The sequence below is a fragment of the Heteronotia binoei genome, chromosome 1 (genome assembly GCF_032191835.1).
Source record: "Heteronotia binoei isolate CCM8104 ecotype False Entrance Well chromosome 1, APGP_CSIRO_Hbin_v1, whole genome shotgun sequence".
Lineage (NCBI taxonomy): Eukaryota > Metazoa > Chordata > Lepidosauria > Squamata > Gekkonidae > Heteronotia > Heteronotia binoei.
This window is the reverse complement of record NC_083223.1, coordinates 258,398,726-258,422,221: the sequence shown is the minus strand read 5'-3', so window position 1 is coordinate 258,422,221 and position 23,496 is coordinate 258,398,726. Positions and strand designations below refer to the sequence as shown.

The following is a 23,496-nucleotide window of genomic DNA, read 5'->3' as shown; positions in this document are numbered from 1 at the left end:
GTATCCACACCAACACAGATCAGTGCAAATAAGCAGCTATTACGCCACCTCATTTTCTTTCCAATTAAACTACACAGACCTCTTTCCTGAGGATTTTTTTTTGAGAATGCAGGTAAATGGATCACGATACTGCACACGCATTGGGTCCCCTTTTGTACCCTGGGAAACACATTTCTGCACAACCCTCGTAAGCCTTCTTAGATCTTCCACCAAATTGCTGTGTTCTGGATTTGAAGGCAAGACCAGTCAGTAGAAACAACAGATGTCCCCTGCTTTGTGACCTGAACCAATTGAGAGAGGAGGGGAAAACCTCAGACTTTTCAGCTTGAATTACATCAGGCTACAGAGATGCAGCTGATGCCCACATCACACGGCATACAGCAACACGGACCAGGCCTGGCTTATCACTATCTGGCTACTGCCAATACATGAGCATTGTTTTGTGTAAGTTCATCCCACTCAGCTATTATTTAAGGAGAAGCCGTCTTCCATGAACTAAACCAGACAGACAGCTGGGGTAACTTTTCAAGCAATGTTGGATTTAACAGGGTTGGGGGCAAAAAGTGCCAGCAGCGCCTGCTACACCACCCCAAAAAATTATCCCTCCATCTGATGCCCCAGTAACAATTTCACTATAGCCCTTCATTCAGGGTTTTAAACAACACTGGAAAGCTTTCCTCACCAACCATCAAAACTTAATAGCATGCCAAGCTAAGGCAGAGTCTTAAGGAAGCAGCTAAGTCTGGAATCGCCCAGACAGCAGGCCCAGCCGATCAATGTTCTTATGCAGGACACTGTGTAAAACGCAGAGGTATTTGCCGACATCGTTGTCTCTAGAAAAGTCCCGGAAGAACAGCCCTGTCCCAGCATCGAAGGTGAACTTCTGGGGCAGCGGACTGTTATCACGCATGTAGTCCCAGACGCTGAGGAGCAAGAGGTGGACCTCAAAAGGGGCCAGCTGGTCAAAGATCTCGTGCATGTTGCTGAGAACCGGGGGGAGGAGGTGGCCTTCCCCCATGCAGGCCACCAGGGCACAGGAGGCCTGCAAGTGCCATGGGGAGCTGACGGTGTCGTTCTCCCGCGAAGCCTCCCAGTGTGCCATAAGCGTCGCCATGAGGCCCCGGAGCAGGACCGAGCAGTAACACAGAGCCGGCCTCCCTGCTGCAACCAAGTTCAGAAGCTGAAAAAGAAGGGGGTTGTCGCGGAAGCACCGCCCAATCTGGATGTCCCGCTCCACGGTGTTGCGGGTATGCTCTTCGGGAGGCCATGCCAGCTCGCTGTTCGTGACGTCAGGGCAGACGCTCTCCACCAGGACCACCGCCACCGTCTTGGCTGCTTCAGGGCTGACAGCTGCTACCGTGCGCTGGGCATGCTCCGAGCTGCACCGCCCTGCTCCACAGCACCGCAGCAGCAAGCTCAAAAAGGTCTGGAGGTTGTGGGCGATCTCTTCCGGTTCCCGCTGATACGGAGTGTGGGGTGGTTTCAGTCCCCTCCCGATCACCCCAGCGTGGAACACTGACCACACGCTGCCCGAGAAGTTCACGGTGGCCATAAAGCGCCGGTTGATGTCCAGCAGGGAGACCCTGGCACCTTCCAAGCTGGCGTCGCTCCTGATGGCAGGTGGCTCGGCCACTCCGCCAAAGAGCTCGGCGTTGCCTGGATGCAAAGCTCCTTCTACCAAGTACTGGAGGATGGCTTTGCTGGCTGTGGGCGAGACCCCGCTCAGGCAACAGAGAAGGCGGCTCCCGTAACTGATGCCCGTGGGGCACTTGTGGCACAACACCAGGAAAAAGTGGTGTGCGGCGGACCGGATAAGGAACAGGAGGTGAGCTGGCTGGATCGCTTTGGGCATGGGGCAAACAGAAAGCAGCAAGGAAGCCGCCCGGGCAACTTCGGGGTTGCCGTGCAGCAGGAGCTGGCCAAAGTCATAGAGGTACGATGAGACCACCTGGCCCAGCTGGTGGCCCATGGAGGCAGGACCCTCGTCCTCCCATTGCATGATCAAGGCCAGGTTTTGGAACAGCTGAGCCGTCTGCTGCTCAGACAGGCTGCCGGCATGGATCTGGCACACACACTTTTTGACTGTGGCAGGTAAAAGGTCGCTCATGCAAGAGCTCAGCACGGCGTAGAGTTGTGTTGCTAGACTCAGTTCCTCCTGACTCTTGGCCAGAGTCAGTAAATAAAAGAGGGCCTCGCTACCGCAGCTCGGGGTACAGTAGACTGACAGCAGGACGAGCAGCTGGTGCTGCCAAAGGAAGCGCTTCCTCTCCAGCCGCAGCGTCTCCACGCAAAGCTCTTGCACGTGGCCCTTCAGTTCGTCCAAGAAAGGTACGGCCCGGGGCGGAGCCTCCACCAAGCTGGCTGTCCCTCGGTTGTACACCAGCTTCTGAAGGTTGAGGAGCAGCAGCTGGATGACACGGTCGCAAGCTTCTCGCACACTGTCGTGGACGGCCAAGCCTGGGGTGGTGATGACGGAAGCCGGCATCGCTGTGTTGATGAGGAATTGGAGGGTACGGTAGGCGCCTCCTGACGTCTGGCAGATGAGGTGGACCACGATGCTCACCATGTTCTCCAGATCCTCCCGAGGCAGGGATGCGAAGTGTTGGTGGAGTTGGTTAAGCACGCCCGGCTTGAGGGAGTCCACGAGTTCCGCTGAGATGGTGCCCAGCAGAGTGGGGGACATGACGGCCAGCTGCAGCAAAAAGGGCACAGTGGCCTTCTGCTGCTGGTCCCGGGCGGGGCCCAGGCTCCCATGAAACATCCTCAGCAGCTCCTGCTTGATGCTCTCCGAGTGGCGAGAGGCCAAGTGCCCCAGGATGCCCACCACGGAGGCAATCTTGGGGACCCTCTTGTCAGCGGCAGTGGTGCTGGGGAAGAGAAGGAGGTCGGCTGAGGCTGTCCCGTGCATGCAGAAGTCCTTGAGGCCGCAGGAGAGCACCCGATTAATGATCGTGTTGGGGAAAGAGGAGCCTATGTGAGCCACGACCCAGTCGAAATGTGGTGAGTGCTCAACGGACGTGTCCAGGAGGGCATCCACGCAAGCATCTGGGCAGGTGCTGATCATAGAGGAGAGGCACTGCGTGTAGATCTCCATCAGCATCCGCGTGGCTTTGCAAGACATCCACAGCTGCAGCAACTCGTTGAGGCTGCTGGCATGGGGCACGCCGTGGCGGCCGGCGTATTTGCTGCTCAGCTGCCCCATCAGGTCGATGGACCAAGCTGAGACCAAGCCTGCCCATGCTTTGGGGTTCATGTGGACAAATTCGGACAGCACAGCTTGGATCTCTTGGACCACGTCATCCAGGTTGGGGCCCTGGGAGCGGACACAGCCGGGCCTGCCTTCACTGTTTTCAAGGTCCAGCAAGTAGGTGCACACATACTCATCAAAGACACCCCGAAGGTGGTCCAGAACGGCGCTGCGGGCGGGTGGGAGGCTGCGCAGCAGCAGAATGGCACATCGGGCATGCTCCTTGATGGTCAGCTTGTTACCATGTACCGGGTCTACACCGCTAAGGAAGGCTTTGATCTCCTGAGACAGTTCTTGGGAACTGTGGAAACAGAAGGAAACAACATCATCTTGAGCTGACAGAGAGGACCGTGGGTATAAACCAGTACTTCCTGAGAGGGAAAGGTCACTCCCGTTTTCACCCCATAGTTAAGTTCCCTTGCAAAGGTGCCCCAAGAGGGAGCAAGCCTAATCAGATGTCCCATATCATTCAATGAGGCTTACTCCCAGGAACAATACACCCGAACACACGAAGCTGCCTTATACTGAATCAGACCCTTGGTCCATCCCAGGGATTATTCTCTACTCTGACTAGAGAAGCAGCTCTCTGGGGTCTCAGGTTGAAATCTTTCTCAGGCCATGCAATAACTCTACTCTGACTAGAGCAGCTCTCTGGGGTCTCAGGATGAAATCTTTCTCAGGCCCTGCAATAACTCAAACCAGCCAAATGGGACTAGCACAGTCATCTGTATTGCCTTCCCATTTCTATACAAAAGCCAAAATGGAATGTGAAAAACAGAGTGGAAAGGGGCTAAAGCTAAGTCTCAGACAGACATGAGCTTGTTCAGACAGTCTTGGAATAAACTGAACTAAGTGTGCTGAACTCATTGGGTGAGAGTACTTTGGTTTATGTTAGTTCCTGGGAAAGCAGCATAAAAATGTTCCAAATAAATGCTATACTGTTAAGAATAACCCACATTAAGAATAACCCACATCTTAAAACTGAGGAGCGGGGAGTTGTAGATGGGACGAAATGCCATGAACTCACATACAAATATTTTGGGCCTTTCCCAGTTTTCATTTTTTAAAATGCAAATGTAGTCTAAGAATTAATTATGTGCAGCTCTAAAGTCTGCACACCAACTCTGTAAACGGTAATTTATTCTTAATGCATTCCTTTATTATGACTTTTTTTAAAAAAATAATAAATCTGCTTCCTCGTATGTGGAAAGTGCAATCAAGTTGCAGTTTTCAAGGCAAGAGATGAAAAGAGGTGGTTTGCCACCACCTGCCCCTACATAGCAAGTGAGGCTACACTTGCTTGCAAGCTCCCATCCATGTACTAACCTGGCTAATCCTGTTTAGCTTCTGAGATCTGATGAGGCTAAAATGGTAATCTATAATCCAACTATATAGAGGTATCTTCACAAGAAACCTTGGTCATAACAGAACAATAGGGGAAAGTCCATAAGTGCCAATGTTATCCTGCACAAGAATCACCCTATAACACTGAAAGAGAAGGGGAGAAACCTCCAGCAAATGACGTGTTGAGATAGCTTCACAGGTAGAATACTGTACAAGGAGATCTTGGATTGTTCTCTTTTGACCTCCGTACAAAGCATTCTGTGGAACTCAAAATCTGTCACCCTACCAAAACAACAACAATAATAACAGCACCACATCCCCTGTGTCTGGGTCTTGCCTGTCTCTACCAGAGACTCAGGAAGATATGTTGCTAGCCATTCCTCACTCCAAATTTGTGGAATCTCCAGCATCATCCATTCCCTGACCCAACATCATACAATGATGAGAAGATCAAATCAAGATTTATGCACCCTACCTCAGTTGCTACAGAACACCATGGCACAGAGTGGTAAGCTGCAGTACTGCAGTTCAAGCTCTGCTCACGATCTGAGTTTGATCCCAGTGGAAGCCGGGTTCAGGTAGCTGTTTCAAGGTTGACACGGGCCTTCCATTCTTCTGAAGTTGGTAAAATGAGTACCCAGCTTGCTGGGCGTAAAGTGTAGATGACTGGCAATGGCAAACCAAAGTCTGCCAAGAAAACGCCATGATGTAACATCACCCCATGGGTTGGTAACGACTCGGTGCTTGCACAGGGGACTACCTTTACCTACCTTTTTTTACCCCACTAGCATATGAACAAAGAAAATGTTTCTCCAGAGCTGATCATAATGGACCAACATGGTTTCCAGAAGTAGTCAGCCTATGATATTCAGTGGTGTACTACTTGTGAACATGGAGGTTCCTTACAGCTATCATAGTGGTTACCTGGTGTAGTGCTGGACTAGGTTCAGGGAGGCCATGGTTTGAATTCCTATTTTTCCTGAAACTTGCATGTGATAAGCATTTAAAAACCAACATCTTCCACCTGCTACCTGAAGTGGCACAGTCCATTCTATCAGAATTCTACTACCTCACTCCACTGTTTGTGTTGAATCACTGTTTTTGTATTTCACTTTTCAGACTGCAAGCTCCTTGGGGCAGGGATCTATTCCTTTGGTTTATGTTAGTCCACAAAGCCTCCATACATGATGGTGGCGGAAAGTTCAGTCAACTCACAGCTGACATGCCAACCCTGTAGGGTTTTCAAGGCAAGAGACATTCAGAGGTGGTTGGCATTGCCTGCCTCTGCATCACGACCCTGGTATTCCTTGGAGGTCTCCCATCCAAACACTAACCAGGGCTGACCCTGCTTAGCTTCTGAGATACGACAAGACTGGGCTCCCCACATATGGATTAACATTTTGTTGTATCTTTTATCCTATTTTCCATCCAGAAAAACCTGGATCCTACAGGAACAAAAGCCGATCCAAACGAGGTTTAAAAATGCAAACATATTCTTCAAGAAAGGGATCCGTAGCTGAAATGATTAATACAACACAAATTGCATTAATAATAACTGGGCAAGTTCCTGGAAAAGCAGCATAAAAATGTTCCAAATAAATACTATACTGTTAAGAATAACCCACATTGCTGGAATTAAGCAACAACAATAAAGTCTAGTTTCATCTCTCCCCACACCAATCACCCCAGCTCCGATACGTAGCCACAGGTTCCAGCCTGCAGACCATCTCCAGACCTAAACTTGGCATGTGGGTCCCAGTGGCGAGAATACCTGAGCGACGGCGGGGCGACTGCCGGTTTCGGGCTGGGGGCGGACCCCGGAGGACCAACAACCCCAGCGGGGTCGCACAGAGCAGACATCCTGGCCCGGGGGAGAAAAACTGGGAAGGAACCAAATCCCCCGTTTCTTTTTCGTTCTGCGCCTGCGCAGGCTAAAGTTGTATAGCGGAGGAGCATAAAACAGCACGCGCACGGCGTCCTTTAAAAATGACTACCGCGGGCTCTGCAGTCGGGGGCACTAACGTTCCGTTTCTTGCTGCAACCAAGGCTCATGGCGTACCCTGAAAGGAGGGTATAGGTATGGATGCTTGCGATGCCGTTTTTTCATAGGAAGGTATGGATTCTCTCTTTCCCTTGAAGAGCTCTTGCACCAAATACTGGATGTGTGCGCGCAATGTAAAATAATAGCTTTGTGGTACCTCAAAAATCCCAGGATTTATTGTTACAAAAGATAAGATAGTAAGTAAAATCTCTGTTTGGTACTTGAAAAGAGCAAGAGACCACCAGCACCTTAAAGACTTAGCAAAATTTGTGGTGGCGTCCGAGTTTTCGTGAGTCACTGCTCATTTCTTCAGACCTCACTGCTGCCACCAATGTTGTTTGCTTTTAAGGTGCTACTGGACTCTTGCTCTTTTCTGTTGCTGCACAGTACCAAACAAGATGGGTAGCTGCCGTGTTAGTCCATCAGCTGGCACTGGAATTATTCATTGACGTTATTTATAGTCTGCCTTTCTCACTGGGATTCAACACGGAGAGCCAAGTGCAAATCCTCACGGCCACCATGAAGTTCTTTGGGTAGCTGAGGGTCCTCTATCATTCTCCTCTACAAAGTTGTGGATGGATAAAATTGGGGATTGCACCAGAGAATGTATTGGGTTTTTTTGGAGGAAGGGCTAAAATTCCATGTATTAGTACATGGAAATGTAATAATAGATGTCAACTTTATTTTGGCTCTTGCGGGCAACCAGTTGTGTGAGGATTCCCCTTTCTACATCCTCCTGGAATGCTGACTTCCATTATCAGCAAAAATATATGTATATATTCTTGAATGTGTTTTCTTTGCACTGCTGTCTCCCTTGTAACACATAATCCCCCACTTTCTTATTTGCATATAACTGAAACTGTGATACCTATTTATTCTCCTTTTTTTGCTTTATTTCTTCATAATAATATTCTGTTCTTGCTAACCATATCTTTTAACCCTACTGATTCTTTTTCCAATTCTTATCCATTGTTTGTCCTAAAAATTCATAGAATAAATACTGGCTTTTCAGATACCCAGGCCTGAAAAAAATGGGAACATTTGTTTGGTTAAAATAGGGTCCAGGACAGCAGAATCACTTCACTGACCATATTTTAGAACCAGCCGTATTTGCCCTCATTCCCAGTACAAACACACAAACAAAATTAGCTGAAGACATAAATATTACCTTCCCCATTTTGCTTTCTCTAAATCAGATCTCAGGATACCAAAATCAACTTCTCCCATTTGGATCACCAGCCTCTTCTCCGCCCAGCCCCAATGAAGCAAAGCAAATGTCGATGCTTATAAGTTCAGCATCTCCCTTTTTAGAAATCTAAGTACTGCCTACTCAGTTGTCTCTGTAATGGGGGAGGAAGTGTTCATAGAACCATGTAACCCAGGTGCTGAAAATAAGGGCAAGTTCAAGGCTTAGGGCATCCTTTCTTAAAGCACTCCCTCCCACTCACACACCTTGGCATAAGCAAAGTAACTATTACAACAGGGAAAATACAATTTTACAGACAGGGTATGGTACTCCCCACCCCCATACTCCTTTCCCTTCCCAAACCAAAGGTGTCCTGGAAGTACTGTTTTCTTATTGAAGCTGGTCCAGCTTCAGTCCCTCAGAAGCTGACTTCCAGTGGGAAGGAAGGTCCTCAGGGCCTCCTTCCTCACCATCTCAGAGAAGAAATTAGCTCCAGTTCAAAGATAGATGGTCTGGGGCTAACCTCCTCCAGAAAAAGTGATTTCCATAAAGGGAGGGCCCGCACCAGACAAAAATGTCTTCAGCAGCCCCAGCCTGGCTAACCCAGGCAAGCCTGATCTCATCAGATCTCAGAAGCTAAGCAGGGTAGACTCTGCCAAGTTCCTGAAATACCAGCAGTCAGGGGGACAGGGTAGGCTTTAATCAGCCATCTCTCTGAATATCCTCCAGGCCCCCAGTAGGGGTCAACTAGAAGTCGCCACACATGCGAAGTCCTTCCAGCACTCCAGGCCATGGAGAGACAAACATCTAGGCCTTATCCTCCATACCCTCACCAGTTTTTCCCCCTTCCAAACACCCCCATACACATTCCTCTCAATATGCAAATTAAGTAATTTCATTGCTCCACCCAACAGTATATATACCCAGAGTTCACCTAGTTCAATCCCCTGCACAATGCAGGAAACTCACAACTACCTTCTTCCTACACATCATCATTATGCATTAATCTTCATGGGGAAATGTGCCAGAGAACAGAATCAGGTATCTGAAGAAGAGTGCATGCACACTAAAGGTTATACCGAGAATTAAACTTTGTTGCTCTTAAAGGTGCCACTGGACTCAAATTTTGAGAGCCTCCCTGAGTCGGCTTGCGGAGAGGGCAGGATATAAGCTTAATGTAATAAATAATAAATAAATAAATTTGTTATGCATGCCCTAATATGTAATCCTCTAGATATCCATCACCTCTCTTCCTCACACCTGGCTTTTAGGCTCTGTAGTGCCACTCAGACACCTTTGTTCCGAGCTGCTTCTCCCAAATACACTTTTGGAAAAAAGAGGAAGTAGAATCACAAAGGAAGGGCAATGCGATTGAGGGCGATACCTTCCAAGTGCCGCACTGAGCATGCTCAGATAGATAAAGCTGCTTCCTCACTACAAGGTAAGATCTTTATAGAAGCAGAAAATGCTCCATCTTCCCCTTTCCTCTCCGGTAGTGACAAGCTCTTTTCTCTGCCTAGTGCTGTTGTTTCCCTTTTTTGAATGTCACTTTTTGCTTCGCTGGCTCTTGAATTGCAACACAGACTCACAAGGGCTACCTTAACCGTCATTTCTATCATTGACTCCACCTTCCAGGGCTTCGATTTTTCCGGACCTCCCAGCATCTGTTTCCAATACCAGGGGCTGAGTACTAGAAGAGGAGTCATGTAGCAGTCCTGCCCAACGCTACCAAGCATACTTGACTTCTTTACTAGTGTTTCAATTTTCTCCTTTCCCTCCAGTCCCTGAACGCATAGCTTGGAGTGCCTTTCTGCCACTAGAGGGGAAGAGAACTGGGAAATGCTAAATTGCTTATCTGATTGGCTCCCTTCTTTCCAGAATTAGGAAGGAGCAAGATCACAGTCAGGTCATTTACATCCCAAGAATGAGCTTGTGGTTTGCACAGAAAAGGAGGACCACTGACCCTCCCCGATATGCCATGCCCTTTCAAGGAATCCTTCTCAAGCAGACCAAAACAGCCAGCTCTTCTCCCCACCATCACCCCCCCTTCAGCTGCCATCCCTTAAAACTGAACCAAGGAGAATTTTACTCCTGCTAGATACTTTTCCCTTTTAAGGGCCTAGTAATAATTTCGAAAGAGCCCCATGGTGCAGAGTGGTAAAGCTGCAGTCCTAAACTCTGTTTATGACCTGAGTTCAGTCCTGGTGGAAACTGGGTTTAGGTAGCCGGCTCAAGGTTGACTCAGCCTTCCATCCTTCTGAGATCAGTAAAATGAGTACCCAGCTTGCTGGGGGGAAAGTGTAGATGACTGGGGAAGGCAATGGCAAACCACCCTGTGAAAACGTTGCGAAAGCAATGTCACCCCAGAGTCGGAAATGACTGGTGCTTGCACAGGGGACTACCTTTACCTTTTTAATAATTTCAAAAGAGCCCCGTGGAGCAGAGTGGTAAAGCTGCAGTACTGTAGTCCTAAACTCTGTTTATGACCTGAGTTCAATCCCAGCGGAAGCTGGGTTTAGGTAACTGGCTCGAGGTTGACTCAACCTTCCATCCTTCCGAGGTCAGTAAAATGAGTACCCACCTTGCTGGGGGAAAAGTGTAGATGACTGGGGAAGGCAATGGCAAACTACCCCGTAAAAAGTCTGCTGTGAAAACGTTGTGAAAGCAATGTCACCCCAGAGTCAGAAATGACTGGTGCTTGCACAGGGGACTTCCTTGACCTTTTAATAATTTCAAATGTTCACCAATGGTGGCTTCTCTCTGTTCACTTCCATTCACTGCTTTCATTAGGTGGCTCTGCTTCCATAGGATGGGACATCCTCAACTAAGATATTTCTCCATTAGTAAAATGATTGCGGGGGAGGGCGGGGGAACAGAGCTGGTCTATTTCAAGACTTTTCATGAGACACAATATGTGTGTCCTGCACATGCACAAAAGGTTGCAGCCCTTTACATAGTCCTAGAGGACCTAGTGACCTACTGCAAGAGATGGATCAAGGTGGGTAGCCGTGTTAATCTGTCTGTAGCAGTAGAAAAGAGTAACGGTCAAGTAGTGCCTTAAAGACTAACATTTGTGGCAGAGGATGAACTTCCCTAAGTCACTGGTCACTTCTTCAGATACAGCTGCAGCAGTGATGCATAAAAGCTCATCCCCTGCCACAAATTTTGTTAGTCTTTAAGGTGCTACTGGCCTCTTGCTCTTTTCTACTACTGCAAGAGGCGATGGACAAAGTTGCTGTTGCTCTCTTCCTGAAAAACACACCTTTTAATTGAGTTTGCCAGTGTCCTTTGTAAAGTTTATTTCTCCACTACCTGGCCTTACATTTCATGACACACATGGCCCAGCCCAACAAGGTCTCATTTATGTCACATCTGACCCTCATAACAAATGAAGTTTGATACCCCTGCCTTAAAGGACCGGATTATTTTAGCTTCAGTAGAAGAATGACATCATATACCTTTGAAATATTTTGCTCTTATTAATCCAAGGGAAAGTTGTTCCTTTGTTTTTCTTCTCATCCTCTTATGTGTTCAGATTGGAATGCTAATGACTACTGGGATTTGAACTACATCTGTCACCACACTACAGTGGTGTGATCAGCCTGATTTTTTCCCTCAGCATCTATCTTTCCTGCTATCCTAATTGTTTTAAAAATAGGTACATCCCATCCTTCTCACCAAATACCTCCAAAGAGGCTTGCATAAAAAAAACTGGGTGAGCATCTTTGTACAGTAGCAGTGAATCAGTTTGAACTCTAAATCTACTGTTACAGTGACTTCCCTTACAATATGGGTACAATCTGAATGCTGGAATACATCTGGTGCCTTTGGACTGTGTGCACCTGTTGTCTCTTAAGGGCAGGAACTCTCAAATGGTTCCATGAAACCAGGCCTGGAATTCAGCAGGAGCCCACAGGAGCACAGCTCCTGAACCTTTCTGACAACTCCCCCTCCTCTCCACCTACCTTGTCCATTGAATAGTAGGTGCAGCTGCATAACAATCCCTGGATTAGGAAAGCCAGCCAGCCACCAGGAGCTTTGCTACACCCCCAGCAGCCCTCATTAACCCCCGGAGAAGCCCACACCACCCTTTCTCCACTTCTTATCTGATTTTGAGCGGCAGGTGGCTTGCTAGCCTTTTGACTGTGCAGGCGGAGGTGGGGGTGGGGTGGGCGGCCAAGGAGAACCCCAGGTGAGCAAGGCCTGCTTGGGCTGGCTGGATCGCTAGCAAGCCTAAGCAGGCCTTGTTTGTCCGGGGCTCTCCTTTCTTGTGTCAGGTTGCTTTTGCCTGGTTGGGCGGGGGGTGGCATATGCCAATGAATGTTATGCTAATGAGCTCTACCACCTATTTTTCTACAAAACGACCCCTGCATGAAACATTTGCTGAACTGCAGCCAGCATGTAATTGATCCCTAACCTTTAAACAGGCCTCTGCACACGAGAAAGCCAAACAAATCACTTTGCTACGTTACTGTGATCTCCAAGCAAAAACCATTTTCCTTGTTCTAAACAGCTTTTTATCTTTTCAACAGGACTGCTTGTGATCTAAACAGAGTTGCTCTTTGGATCCCACACAGAAGAGGAAGACTAACTTCACACAGAAGACTAACTTCACCTTCTTATTCAAATTGTGGCATAACCAGAGGATGGTTCAAGCCTGGCCCAGTAATGGGTTTTATTTCTCATTCTGATTTCTGTTAAAGAGAACCAAATATGATGCCCCATCAGATATTTGGGAAGCCAATCGTTACAGGGTGTCTCAGGAAAGATGTTTTATTCGCCAGCGCTTTCATAATCAGGCTCCTGCTCGTCTTCTATGGAGTTTATCAGGACAGAACAATGTTGGTGAAGTATACAGACATCGATTATCAAGTATTCACTGACGCTGCCAAGTATATCACAGAGGGGAAGTCCCCTTACCTAAGAGCCACGTACCGTTACACTCCGCTGCTGGCCTGGATCTTAACCCCAAACATCTACATTTCTGATCTGTATGGAAAGCTCCTCTTTATTGCTGGGGATCTGGTCGCTGCATACCTCATGTACCGGATTCTGCTGCTCAGAGGACTGGAGAGCAGGAAGGCCTGCGGGTGCTGCTCATTCTGGCTCCTCAACCCTCTGCCCATGACAGTATCCAGCCGAGGAAACGCCGAGTCCCTGGTAGCTAGCCTGGTCCTGGGCACCATGTATTATATGGAAAAGAAGCATCTAGCCAAGGCTGCTGTTCTGTATGGCCTGTCTGTACATATGAAAATTTACCCGGTGACCTACGCGCTGCCAATAGTTCTCCATTTGCAAAGTGGTCAAAGCCATGAAAAAGGAAATGCAGATGTTCCGAAGAAACAAAAAGTGGACAACTTCTGGAGGTTTTTCTTAAGACTCTTCAGTCGGGACGTTCTGCTTTTTGCAGCTGTGGCCGGAGGCACCTTTGCTGCCCTCAGCCTCCTTTTTTATTTCTCTTACGGCCGGGAATTTCTAGAGCAGACCTATTTCTACCACGTGACCCGGAGAGATATCTGCCACAACTTCTCGCCCTATTTCTACATGCTGTACTTGACTGCAGAAAGCGAGTGGAGTTTTTCCCTCGGACTTGCAGCTTTCTTGCCACAGCTCCTGCTGCTTTTGGGTATTTCTTTCGCTTACTACAAAGACCTTGTCTTCTGCTCCTTCCTGCACACTGCTGTGTTTGTGAGTTTTAACAAGGTGTGCACCTCCCAATATTTTCTGTGGTACCTTTGCCTTCTGCCCCCTGTAATCCCCTGCCTGAGGATGTCCTGGCAGCAGGCTACGCTCCTCTTCTTGCTGTGGCTGGTGGGGCAAGCTCTGTGGCTAGCACCTGCTTACTTTTTGGAATTCGAGGGGCAGAACACTTTCTTGCTGATATGGCTAGCAGGCTTATTCTTTCTTTTTGCCAACTCTTTGATTCTTATTCAGATTATCGCTCACTATTGCACTGGCCAGATGACTAGGAAAATTAAACTACAGTAAGCCTGCCTTTGCTACACCAGTGACATTCTTTAGGCTGTTTTCAGAATTAAATGGGGACCAGGTAATAACTTTTTACTTTTGCAGTGTTTTTTGAAAGGTTTTCCTTTGTTTACAGTATAATTGATGTTGTGAAAAGGTCTGGGAAGGGGCTAATATAATCCTGATCTTTGGGAAATCTTTTTTTCTTTAGAAGATGATGATATTGGATTTATATCCCGCCCTTCACTCTGAATCTCAGAGTCTCAGAGCAGCTCAAAGATAAAAAGAAGTACCCCACTGATGGACCTCTAGATGGTGCCTGGGTTTTTTGGCCACTGTGTGACACACAGTGTTGGACTGGATGGGCCATTGGCCTGATCCAACACGGCTTCTCTTCCGTTCTTCTGTTCTTAATCTCCTTTATCTTCTTCCCCCACAACAAACACCCTGTGAGGTAGGTGGGGCTGAGAGGGCTCTCACAGCAGCTGCCCTTTCAAGGACAACCTCTGCCAGAGTTATGGCTGACCCAAGGCTATTCCAGCAGCTGCAGGTAGAGAGTGGGGAATCAAACCTGGTTTTCCCATATCTTTGTTTGTTTCTTTCTTTAAACAGAAAGTGTAAAGTCCTTTGACTCTGTTTGACGCTGTTCCTGCCTTCTCCAAAGCCCAGTGAGATGTGAAAAGAGATCCTCTCTCCTTCCCACCCTGCAATAGACTTAGGATGGGTGGGAGGCTCTTGTGTGTTGCTGAGCTTTGTTGTCAGAAGAAGAAGCAGTATGCCAAATTTATCCAGCTTCTCTGAAGGGGCAGGTTCAGTGGCAGCCACAAATAATGTTTGGCTCCTGGGCTAAGCCAGGAGGTTTAGAACAGATAAAAAGAAGTCCTTCACCCAAAGAGTAATTAACATGTGGAATTCACTGCCACAGGAAGTGGTGGCAGCTACAAGCACAGACAGCTTCAAGAGGGGATTAGATAAACATATGGAGCAGAAGTCCATCAGTGGCTATTAGCCATGATGTATAGTTGTATAGCGCCGTGGCGCAGAGTGTTAAAGCTGCAGTACTGTGGTCCTAAGCTCTGCTCACGACCTGAGTTCGATCCCCGGTGGAAGCTGGGTTTTCAGGTAGCTGGCTTGAGGTTGACTCAGCCTTCCATCCTTTTGAGGTCGGTAAAATGACTACTCAGCTTGCTGGGGGGAAAGTGTAGATGACGGGGGAAGGCAATGGCAAACCACCAGGTAAAAAATCTGCCGTGAAAACATTGTGAGAGCAACATCACCCAGAGTCGGAAATGACTGGTGCTTGCACAGGGGACCTTTCCTTTCCTATAGATAGAACACTCTGTCTGGGGTAACTATGCTGTATCTCAGGGGTGGCCAAACGTGCTTAATGTAAGAGCCACATAGAATAAACATCAGATGTTTGAGAGCCACAAGATGGAAGGGAGGGAGGGAAATAGATATTGAGGGAGGGAGCGGTGGCATCAAAACAACTTTAATGCATTCTCCAAGCTGCCAGCTGGCTTGGCTTGAAGAAGTGATTTAAAGGGAGAAATGCCTTCTCCAAGCCAGCTGATTGGGTAGTGGGGCTTTGAGAGCCATGGAATATATGTGCAAGAGCCACATGTGGCTCCCGAGCCACAGTTTGGCCACCCCTACTCTCTATTCTTGGTGCTTGGAGGGGCCACAGTGGGAGGATTTCTGGAATTCCGGCCCTGCTGGTGGACCTCCTGATGGCAACTGGGTTTTGGCCACTGTGTGATACAAAGTGTTGGACTGGATGGACCACTGGCCTGAACCAACATGGCTTCTCTTACGTTCTTAAGTTCACAGCTCAAAAGAGTGACTGCAGGACAGTTCTAGGACACAGCTACTACACCCCCAAAAAATAATAAGATACTAGTTGGGTGACTTGACAAACTTGGAACATTTGTCCCAATGTCATCGGGAGGCTGGCTGCGTGGGTGCACACAGCGAACCACAACAAGCAACAGCATGCACTAAGGAACAGATGACCTCCCTTCTCAGCTCCCAGCCATCTCCCATTCACTCCAAAAACACAAAGGAACAGTTCCTTTTCAGTCTCCCCACCCCGCCACATGAGCTCAGAGCCCATTAACCAAACTGGATGTCAATTTGTGAGACCCAGAGCCTGCCAGGGCAGCCAACTGAGAGATGTTTACACATAAAAGACATCCCACTGGGTTGTAAACCCAAAACTGGGGGCTCAGTGGAACTTCTCCCAGACTTTGCCAGACTTGCCTCTCATTCACAACTTGGAGATCAGATGTGGGTGAAGCTGGGTACTCATTTTACTGACCTCGGAAGGATGGAAGGCTGAGTCAACCTGGAGCTGGCTACCTGAACCCAGCTTCCATCAGGATCGAACTCAGGTCATGAGCAGAGGGCTCCGACTGCAGTACTGCAGCTTTACCACTCTGCGCCATGGGGCTCTTAAAGGTAAAGGTAGCAGTCTTTACCATGCTACTTATGGTAGCAGTCTTTACCATGCCACTTATGGGGTGAATTTTTATGCCAGGATCTTCTCTGTCTCATGTCAATGAAATAATTTCACTCATCCCCTGCAATGCTTGCTTCTACCTAGCCCTATATGGCCTAGGACTTATATATCTGTGAGACCGCCTTGCCCCACATGTTCCCCAGAGAGCATTTCGATCAAGTCCTCAAAATCTTTTGGCTGTCCCTGGGCTAAAGGAGGCTAGGCTAAATTCCACCAGAGCAACAGCCTTCTCGGTGGCAGCCCCAACAATCTGAAACTTCCTCCCAGAAGCCATCAGGCCCCTGTGGGACTTACTGAATTGTTTTGGATGGCATATGACATTTAAATGGGAAAGGGCTGCCACCTCACCCGGATATATCTTGCATTAGTACCATCTGCCTAGGATCTGACCGCTTTGGAGAAAGGAAAATACTATATGATCTTGCCTGAATAGACAAAGTAGCACCATTGTGATTTTATCTGACTGTTTTATTGTTTTAACATAGTTATCTAATGTTGTTAGCCGCCTTGAGTCTTTGTAGAATGGGCGGGATATAAGTCTAACATAATAAATAAATAATAATAAATAAAACGTTGTTGTCTTAAAGGTGCCACTGGACTCAAACGTTCTGCTGCTGCTTCATACCAACATGGCTATGCTTTTGGATCTATCTGCAAATGGATGTCTTTCAAAGCTAAGGCTGACTTACTTGGGAACTTGGGGCTTACAAAATACACTTTACCACACCAGCTCAAAGGTTTTTGCAAACCTACTGACTTTTGTACCAGTCCACCTGGTCAATTAAACCATTTAGTTCATACTCTGTAATGCTTCTGCAGGTGAGTGTCATTCAAAGCCCTCCTCCAGGTGTGGCCTGGAGAACTCCTGGAATTACACCAAATCTCCATATGATAGAGATCAGTTTGAGAGATCAGAGCCAGTTTGGTGTAGTGGTTAAGTGTGTGAACTCTTATCTGGGAGAACCGGGTTTGATTCCCCACTCCTCCACATGCACCTGCTGGAATGGCCTTGGGTCAGCCATAGCTTTGGCAGAGGCTGCCTTGAAAGGGCAGCTGCTGTGAGAGCCCTCTCACAGGGTGTCTGTTGTTGGGGAGGAAGATAAAGGAGATTGTGAACCGCTCTGAGACTCTGAGATTTGGAGTGGAGGGTGGTATATAAATCCAATAACATCATCACCTGAAGAAAATGGTTGCTTCAGAGATGAACTCTATGGCATTATACCCCACTGAGGACTCCCCCTCCTAAAATCCCACTGTCCTCAGGCTCCATCCCAAAATCTCCAGGTATTTCCTAACCCAGAGATGGCAACCCTATAAACCCCACTGACCACTACTGAGCCCAGTCAGAGGAAAAACGCCATCAAATGTAAATGAAAGGGAAATTTTCCTCATGGTTTTATTTTGCTTTGTGAGGTTATTAAAAAAAATCTAGAAGCGATTGATAGAACACACATCTTTTTGTACTGGTTTTAAAGTACTGATATTTTTCTGAGGAAGGAACAGATGTGGGGAAAGGGATAGATGTGAAAGAGCAGGAAACACCAGACACAGAGGGAGGGGAAACCCACTGTCTGTTGGGCAGGTGTTTAAAAAGATAAAGCATCTGGGAAAAGGTATTTTAAAGTACATTTCAGGCTAAACAAGCTCATAAAAGTGCCAATGTGAGCAATAGCTGTATTCCTCCCAGAAGCCCACAGTTAAAGCCTGAAGGAAATAGGTCTTGTAAGACAGCTGCTATTCTGATATCGACTCCCTCTTTCCACCTCCACTGTTAATGTCGGCTACTGGAAATGCCCTGTGAGCCTGCTGCAGTCGAATCAGAGACTCTTGTGGCGCCATGAAAGACAAAGGAAGGGTCATACGCAGATTTAATAGGGGTGGTGGGGGAGAGTTAGCCCTGTGGCGCAGAGTGGTAAAGCTGCAGTACTGCAGTCTGAACTTTCTGCTCACGACCTGAGTTCAATCCCAGTGGAAGCTGGTTTCAGGTAGCCGGCTCCAGGTTGGCTCAGCTTTCCATCCTTCCAAGGTCGGTAAAATGAGTACTCAGCTTGCTGGAGGTAAAGTGTAGATGACTGGGAAGGAAATGGCAAACCACCCCGTAAAAAGTCTGCCGTGAAAACATTGTGAAAGCAACGTCACCTCAGACTCAGAAACGACTGGTGCTTGCACAGGGGATTGCCTTTACCTTTAAAAAAAAAGTCATACTAAAGTAATTGTCCCTCCTTTTACCTGGGGTTTAAGTATCCTATTCAGACTCATCCTAGATTTCCCATTCACCAGCCTTCCCTCTGGGTGGGTGGATCCTTCTCTGCAAAGTAACAGTCACCCTCCCACAACACCTTGTCCTGGAAAGGGGGGGCTTCTAGTCTGTGGTTGTAATAACTCCCCCCCCCCCCCGCTAATCAACAGCTCTTGGTTCGAGCCAGAGTATTCCTGTGATTTGCAGCAGGCACCTCAGAACACGAGGAGCCCTGCAGGGTTGGACCAAAGAGACCTCTTTCCACTTCCCTCTTCCCAGCAAAGGCCAGCTAGATCTCTCCAGGACACCCACAAGCTGGACATGAAGGTAACAGCCCTCCTGCAGACTGGCAGAATGCTTCTGAATTAGGAGGTCCTATTATTCATGTCTGGCTCCTGGCTCTATTCGTTTTTAGGGATTGCAGGGGGATGGGGTTCTTTTTTTTGGGGGGGGGGTCATTTTCTTTAGGACAGACTGCTGCTGTTTGAATGTTCTGCAGCTTTTATCCAGGTAGATGTAATTAAGGAAGAATGGAACTTTCTTGCCTCTCCCACTGCAGCTCACTGATCTTGGAGATGCTGCTCTGTGGGGCGGGGGGAGCGGGGAATAACTAGGGTGGGGAGAGGTCTGCAGTGCCTTTCCTGACATCCGTACCGCATTGGTCAGGATAGAAATATGCCTTTGCTTGGGCTGGACATGTTGCCCTTTTTCGGTTGGTTTGGGATTAGATACAATCACTTTCTTTCTCCATGGGAAGGGGATTGGGGGGGGGGGGGTAATTTTCTTTAGGACAGACTGCTATTTGAATGTTCTGCAGCTTTTATCCAGGTAGATATTACCTTTATTAAGGCAAAAAGGAACTTTCCTGCTTCCCCTTCAATTGCAGTTCACTGATCTTGGAGATGCTACTCTTGGGGGGGGGGGGGGGAGACCAGAGGAATAACTTGGGAGGGGGAGGGTCTGCAGTGGGAAGGGGAAATAGGTGGAAACTGCTAGTCTAGTCTGGAACTAACCCTTTGTGATTTGCCTCGAGTGTTTTTAAGTGGAGTATGAAGATCACGAAGCTACTTAATAAGCTGCTTTTCCCAATGTCCCTACCACATTGGTCAGGGTAGAAATATGCCTTTGGTTGGGCTGGACATGTTGCCCCCTTTTCGGCTAGTTTGGGATTAGAGACAATGACTTTCTTTCTCCAGGTACCCTGGAGGGGCTGGTTATTACGGGCTATCCTTTTCTAGGGAATCTGGCTGGCACGATTTCACTTTAACTGGCTGATCTGCTTTTTGTAAAAGTTAAAACAGTGAACTCCATTTTCTTGTTGGGAAATCTGATCCATTCCTCCAAGTTAACCGAGATGCATAAAATTCGAACTGCAGAGAAAATACGAGTCTGAAGGTGGAGGCGACCTCCTAACAGTTCTCCCTTATTGTAAAAGACGGGAAAGTGCCGTCCATCATGGGAAAGGGGGCGGACGTATGCAGATCACCGAGCCCGGCATTCCAAGCGGTGAAATTGACAAAACCGCCTTTCAGGAGGCGGCTGACCGGGAAGGCGGGAAGAGCGGCGGCTTCGGAATGCAGCGGGCGGCCTCCTGGCCCCGGCTGAGCTGGCTGCGGCCTTCGGCACGCGAGGCTGGCAGGTGGCTCGCTTAACCTGGAAGCCTATCGGGTCGCTAGGGAGGGCACTTTCGGGGAGCTTTGCGGTATCGCTTCTCGGCCTTTTGGCTAAGATCAAGTGTAGTATCTGTTCTTATCAGTTTAATATCTGATACGTCCTCTATCTGAGGACTATATATTAAATGGATTTTTGGGACTGGGAGATGGAATAGGGGCTTGCTCCGTCCACTCCACGCATCGACCTGGTATTGCAGTACCTCCAGGAACGGTGCACCTCCCCCCGGGGAGAATATCGATGGTTCAAAAACAGACTGAGAAATTTCTCTGTTGTAAGTTACTTTTCTCTCTCTTTCGTCCCCCCCCCCCCCCCCCACTTACTGGTTATTTTCATTTCTCCCCGTTTCCTCTTAACTTTTCACACTCAAGTGGTTTTGTCTTAACTGTTATAAACTTATTTGCTCCAACAGAAAAGGGACTCCCGACTCTTTTTCATAATAGGCACGAGGTGGTGGTGCAATAGAATGGTGGGATTCAGGACTAAGTCCCTGAGGTCTGCCTCTTGAGGCCTTAACTGAGCCGGACATAGAAGCGTTTAGTTGATTTGAGGTGTGGTGTCCTTAAATCTAAATAGATTTAAACTGAAATAGCTTCCTTACCCTCCCAAACATTCGTGGGACCCTCAGGCTCCTAGCTGGAAAATGTTAGGGGGGCATGGGAAAAGTGGTGGGGCCGCGGGGCCCAAAATGAGGCCATGAAAATAAGAGAGAGCCGCTGCAGCAGCCCCAGCCAGAGCTGATGGTTGATGGGGGGCGGGGTGGGGGGAGCGCTGGGCTGGAGCCTTCAAACTGGCTGGAGAGCCAGTTTGGTGTAGTGGTTAAGTGTGCGGACTCTTATCTGGGAGAACCGGGTTTGATTCCCCACTCCTCCACTTGCACCTGCTGGAATGGCCTTGGGTCTGCCATAGCTCTGGCAGAGGTTGTCCTTGAAAGGGCAGCTGCTGTGAGAGCCCTCTCCAGCCCCACCCACCTCACAGGGTGTCTGTTGTGGCGGAGGAAGGTAAAGGAGATTGTGAGCCGCTCTGAGACTCTTCGGGGAAGCAGAGTGCCGGTTCTCCGGCCCGCGGGGCAGGCAAGAAGCCCATGCTGTGAGCGCCCCCTCCTCCACAGCCAGCCCCCGCTCCTGGTCTCCTCTGTAGAAGAAGCCTCTCTGTCTCCAGCCCAACCCTGGGCAGAAAGTGATCGCTTCAGAGAAAAACTGATTTCAGCAAGAGTTATTTCAGCACTCTACATAGGAAGGATCTTCAGAATAATACAGGAAGGGACCTCTATGGTCATCTAGTCCAACCCTCTGTGTACTTATTAATAGGAAGAAAAATGCAAAAGATAAAAAGGTTAAAGAGATAAAATTGATTTTTTCCAGTCTGTTTTTGAACCATCAATATTCTCCCCGGGGGGAGGTGCACCGTTCCTGGAGGTACTGCAATACCAGGTCGATGCGTGGAGTGGACGGAGCAAGCCCCTATTCCATCTCCCAGTCCCAAAAATCCATTTAATATATAGTCCTCAGATAGAGGACGTATCAGATATTAAACTGATAAGAACAGATACTACACTTGATCTTAGCCAAAAGGCCGAGAAGCGATACCGCAAAGCTCCCCGAAAGTGCCTTCCCTAGCGACCCGATAGGCTTCCAGGTTAAGCGAGCCACCCCCAGCCTCGCGTGCCGAAGGCCGCAGCCAGCTCAGCCGGGGCCAGGAGGCCGCCCGCTGCATTCCGAAGCCGCCGCTCTTCCCGCCTTCCCGGTCAGCCGCCTCCTGAAAGGCGGTTTTGTCAATTTCACCGCTTGGAATGCCGGGCTCGGTGATCTGCATACGTCCGCCCCCTTTCCCATGATGCACGGCACTTCCGTTAACCCCTTTCGATTCTCGGCTGTTTCCGGGGCGTTTCTGTCTCCGTGTTTCCTCCTGGAGCCGTTTTTCAAAGGGGTGGGACGTTCCCGGCAGCTCAGGAACCGCAAAGGAGAAATGGCGCGAGAAAAGGAGCGAGGATTCCCGCCTCCTCCTCCAGACTCGTATTTTCTTCCTCTCCCTTTGTTTCTCCAGCACTGGCAGTCCTTGGCTGTCCGCAATCCAAATTTTATGCATCTCGGTTAACCGGGAGGAGTGCAGCAGTGCCAGATTTCCCAACAAGAAAATCAAGTTCACTAGGTTTTTTTGTTTGTTTGTTTTTACAAAAAGCAGATCAGCCAGTTAAAGTGAAATCGTGCCAGCCAAATTCCTAGGAAAGGATAGCCCATAATAACTAGTCCCTCTAGGGGACCTGAAGAAAGAAAGTCATTGTCTCTAATCCCAAAACGACCGAAAAAGGGCAACATGGCTAGCCTAAGCAAAGGCATATTTCCACCCTTACCAGTTGGGATGGGGCATTGGGAAATGCAGCTTTTAAGTAGCTTTGTGATCTTCATACTCCATTTAAAAACACTTGAGGCAATCACAAAGGGTTAGATCCAGACTAGACTGGCAGTTTCCACCGGTTTCCCTTTCCCACTGCAGATCCTCCCCTTCCAAGTTATTCCTCTGGTGAATTCCCGCCCCTCCCCCCAGCAGCATCTCCAAGATCAGTGAGCTGCAATTGGAAGGGGGAAGCAGGAAAGTTCCCTTTTGCCTTAATAAAGGTAATATCTACCTGGATAAAAGCTGCAGAACATTCAAATAGCAGCAGTCTGCCCTATAGAAAAGGAACACACACCCCACCCCACAATTCCTAAAAATGAATAAAGCCAGGAGCCAGACATCCTCCCAATTCTGAGGCAGTCTACCCATCTGCAGGAGGGCATATTCAGCTTGTGGGTATCCTGAAGGAATCTAGCTGGCCTTTGCTGAAAAGGGGAGTGGAGAGGAAGGTCCAACCCTGCAAGGCTCCTCCTGTTCTGAAGTGCCTCTTGCAGATCACAGGAATACCCGGAACCCAGAGCTGTTGATGGGTGGGGGAAGTTACCTCCGCTTTCCCAGGACAAGGTGTGGGAGCCTGAGCCTACTTTGCAGAAAGGGGATTCGCATAGGCTCTGGTCAGAAGAGGAAGGATCCACCCAGGGGGAGAATTACTGAATGGCCAAACTAGGATGACTCTGAATAGAGTACTTAAACCCCATATAGAAGGATGGATAATTGCTTTTGGTATGGAGCTAATTCTCTTCCAGTTCCCTATAAAATCTGTGTATGACCCTTTGTTCAGGAGAGCCAGTTTGGTGTAGTGGTTAAGTGTGCAGACTCTTATCTGGGAGAACCGGGTTTGATTCCCCACTCCTCCACTTGCACCTGCTAGCATGGCCTTGGGTCA

At 48.4% G+C, this 23,496-nt stretch overlaps 2 protein-coding genes and 2 non-coding genes across 6 annotated transcripts in view; 2 read left to right on the top strand and 2 right to left on the bottom strand.

Moving 5' to 3' along the window:
- The window catches only part of GANAB (glucosidase II alpha subunit), a 62,213-nt gene extending 55,691 nt beyond the window's left edge, over positions 1 to 6,522 (bottom strand). The window contains exons 1-2 of one of the 2 annotated variants that reach the window (XM_060254225.1): positions 6,363 to 6,522; positions 641 to 3,548 (exon numbers count right to left, since the gene is read on the bottom strand). In XM_060254225.1, the coding sequence (XP_060110208.1) occupies positions 737 to 3,548; positions 6,363 to 6,451 (2,901 nt within the window). In that variant the 5' untranslated portion in view covers positions 6,452 to 6,522 and the 3' untranslated portion in view covers positions 641 to 736. Of the gene's footprint in view, positions 1 to 640; positions 3,549 to 6,362 lie in introns of those variants that run through there. The other variant, XM_060254232.1, reaches the window with a different exon arrangement.
- On the top strand, positions 6,450 to 13,874 carry LOC132582593 (GPI mannosyltransferase 1-like). Of its 2 annotated transcripts, XM_060254245.1 has the most exons (3): positions 6,450 to 6,704; positions 9,090 to 9,259; positions 12,351 to 13,874. In XM_060254245.1, the coding sequence occupies exon 3, from the start codon at positions 12,532 to 12,534 to the stop codon at positions 13,804 to 13,806; it is 1,275 nt and encodes a 424-aa protein (XP_060110228.1). In that variant the 5' UTR covers positions 6,450 to 6,704; positions 9,090 to 9,259; positions 12,351 to 12,531; the 3' UTR covers positions 13,807 to 13,874. The 2 variants fall into 2 exon arrangements, with proteins under 2 accessions (XP_060110228.1, XP_060110235.1); XM_060254252.1 differs by lacking the exon at positions 9,090 to 9,259 and having other exon boundaries at positions 6,531 to 6,704.
- Positions 13,875 to 20,246: 6,372 nt separating this feature from the next.
- Positions 20,247 to 20,437, top strand: LOC132589101 (U2 spliceosomal RNA). The gene has a single exon (XR_009556543.1). It is a non-coding gene; the product is annotated as a U2 spliceosomal RNA (small nuclear RNA).
- A 1,172-nt stretch (positions 20,438 to 21,609) lies between these two features.
- Positions 21,610 to 21,800, bottom strand: LOC132589098 (U2 spliceosomal RNA). The gene has a single exon (XR_009556542.1). It is a non-coding gene; the product is annotated as a U2 spliceosomal RNA (small nuclear RNA).
- Between the last annotated feature and the right edge of the window lie 1,696 nt (positions 21,801 to 23,496).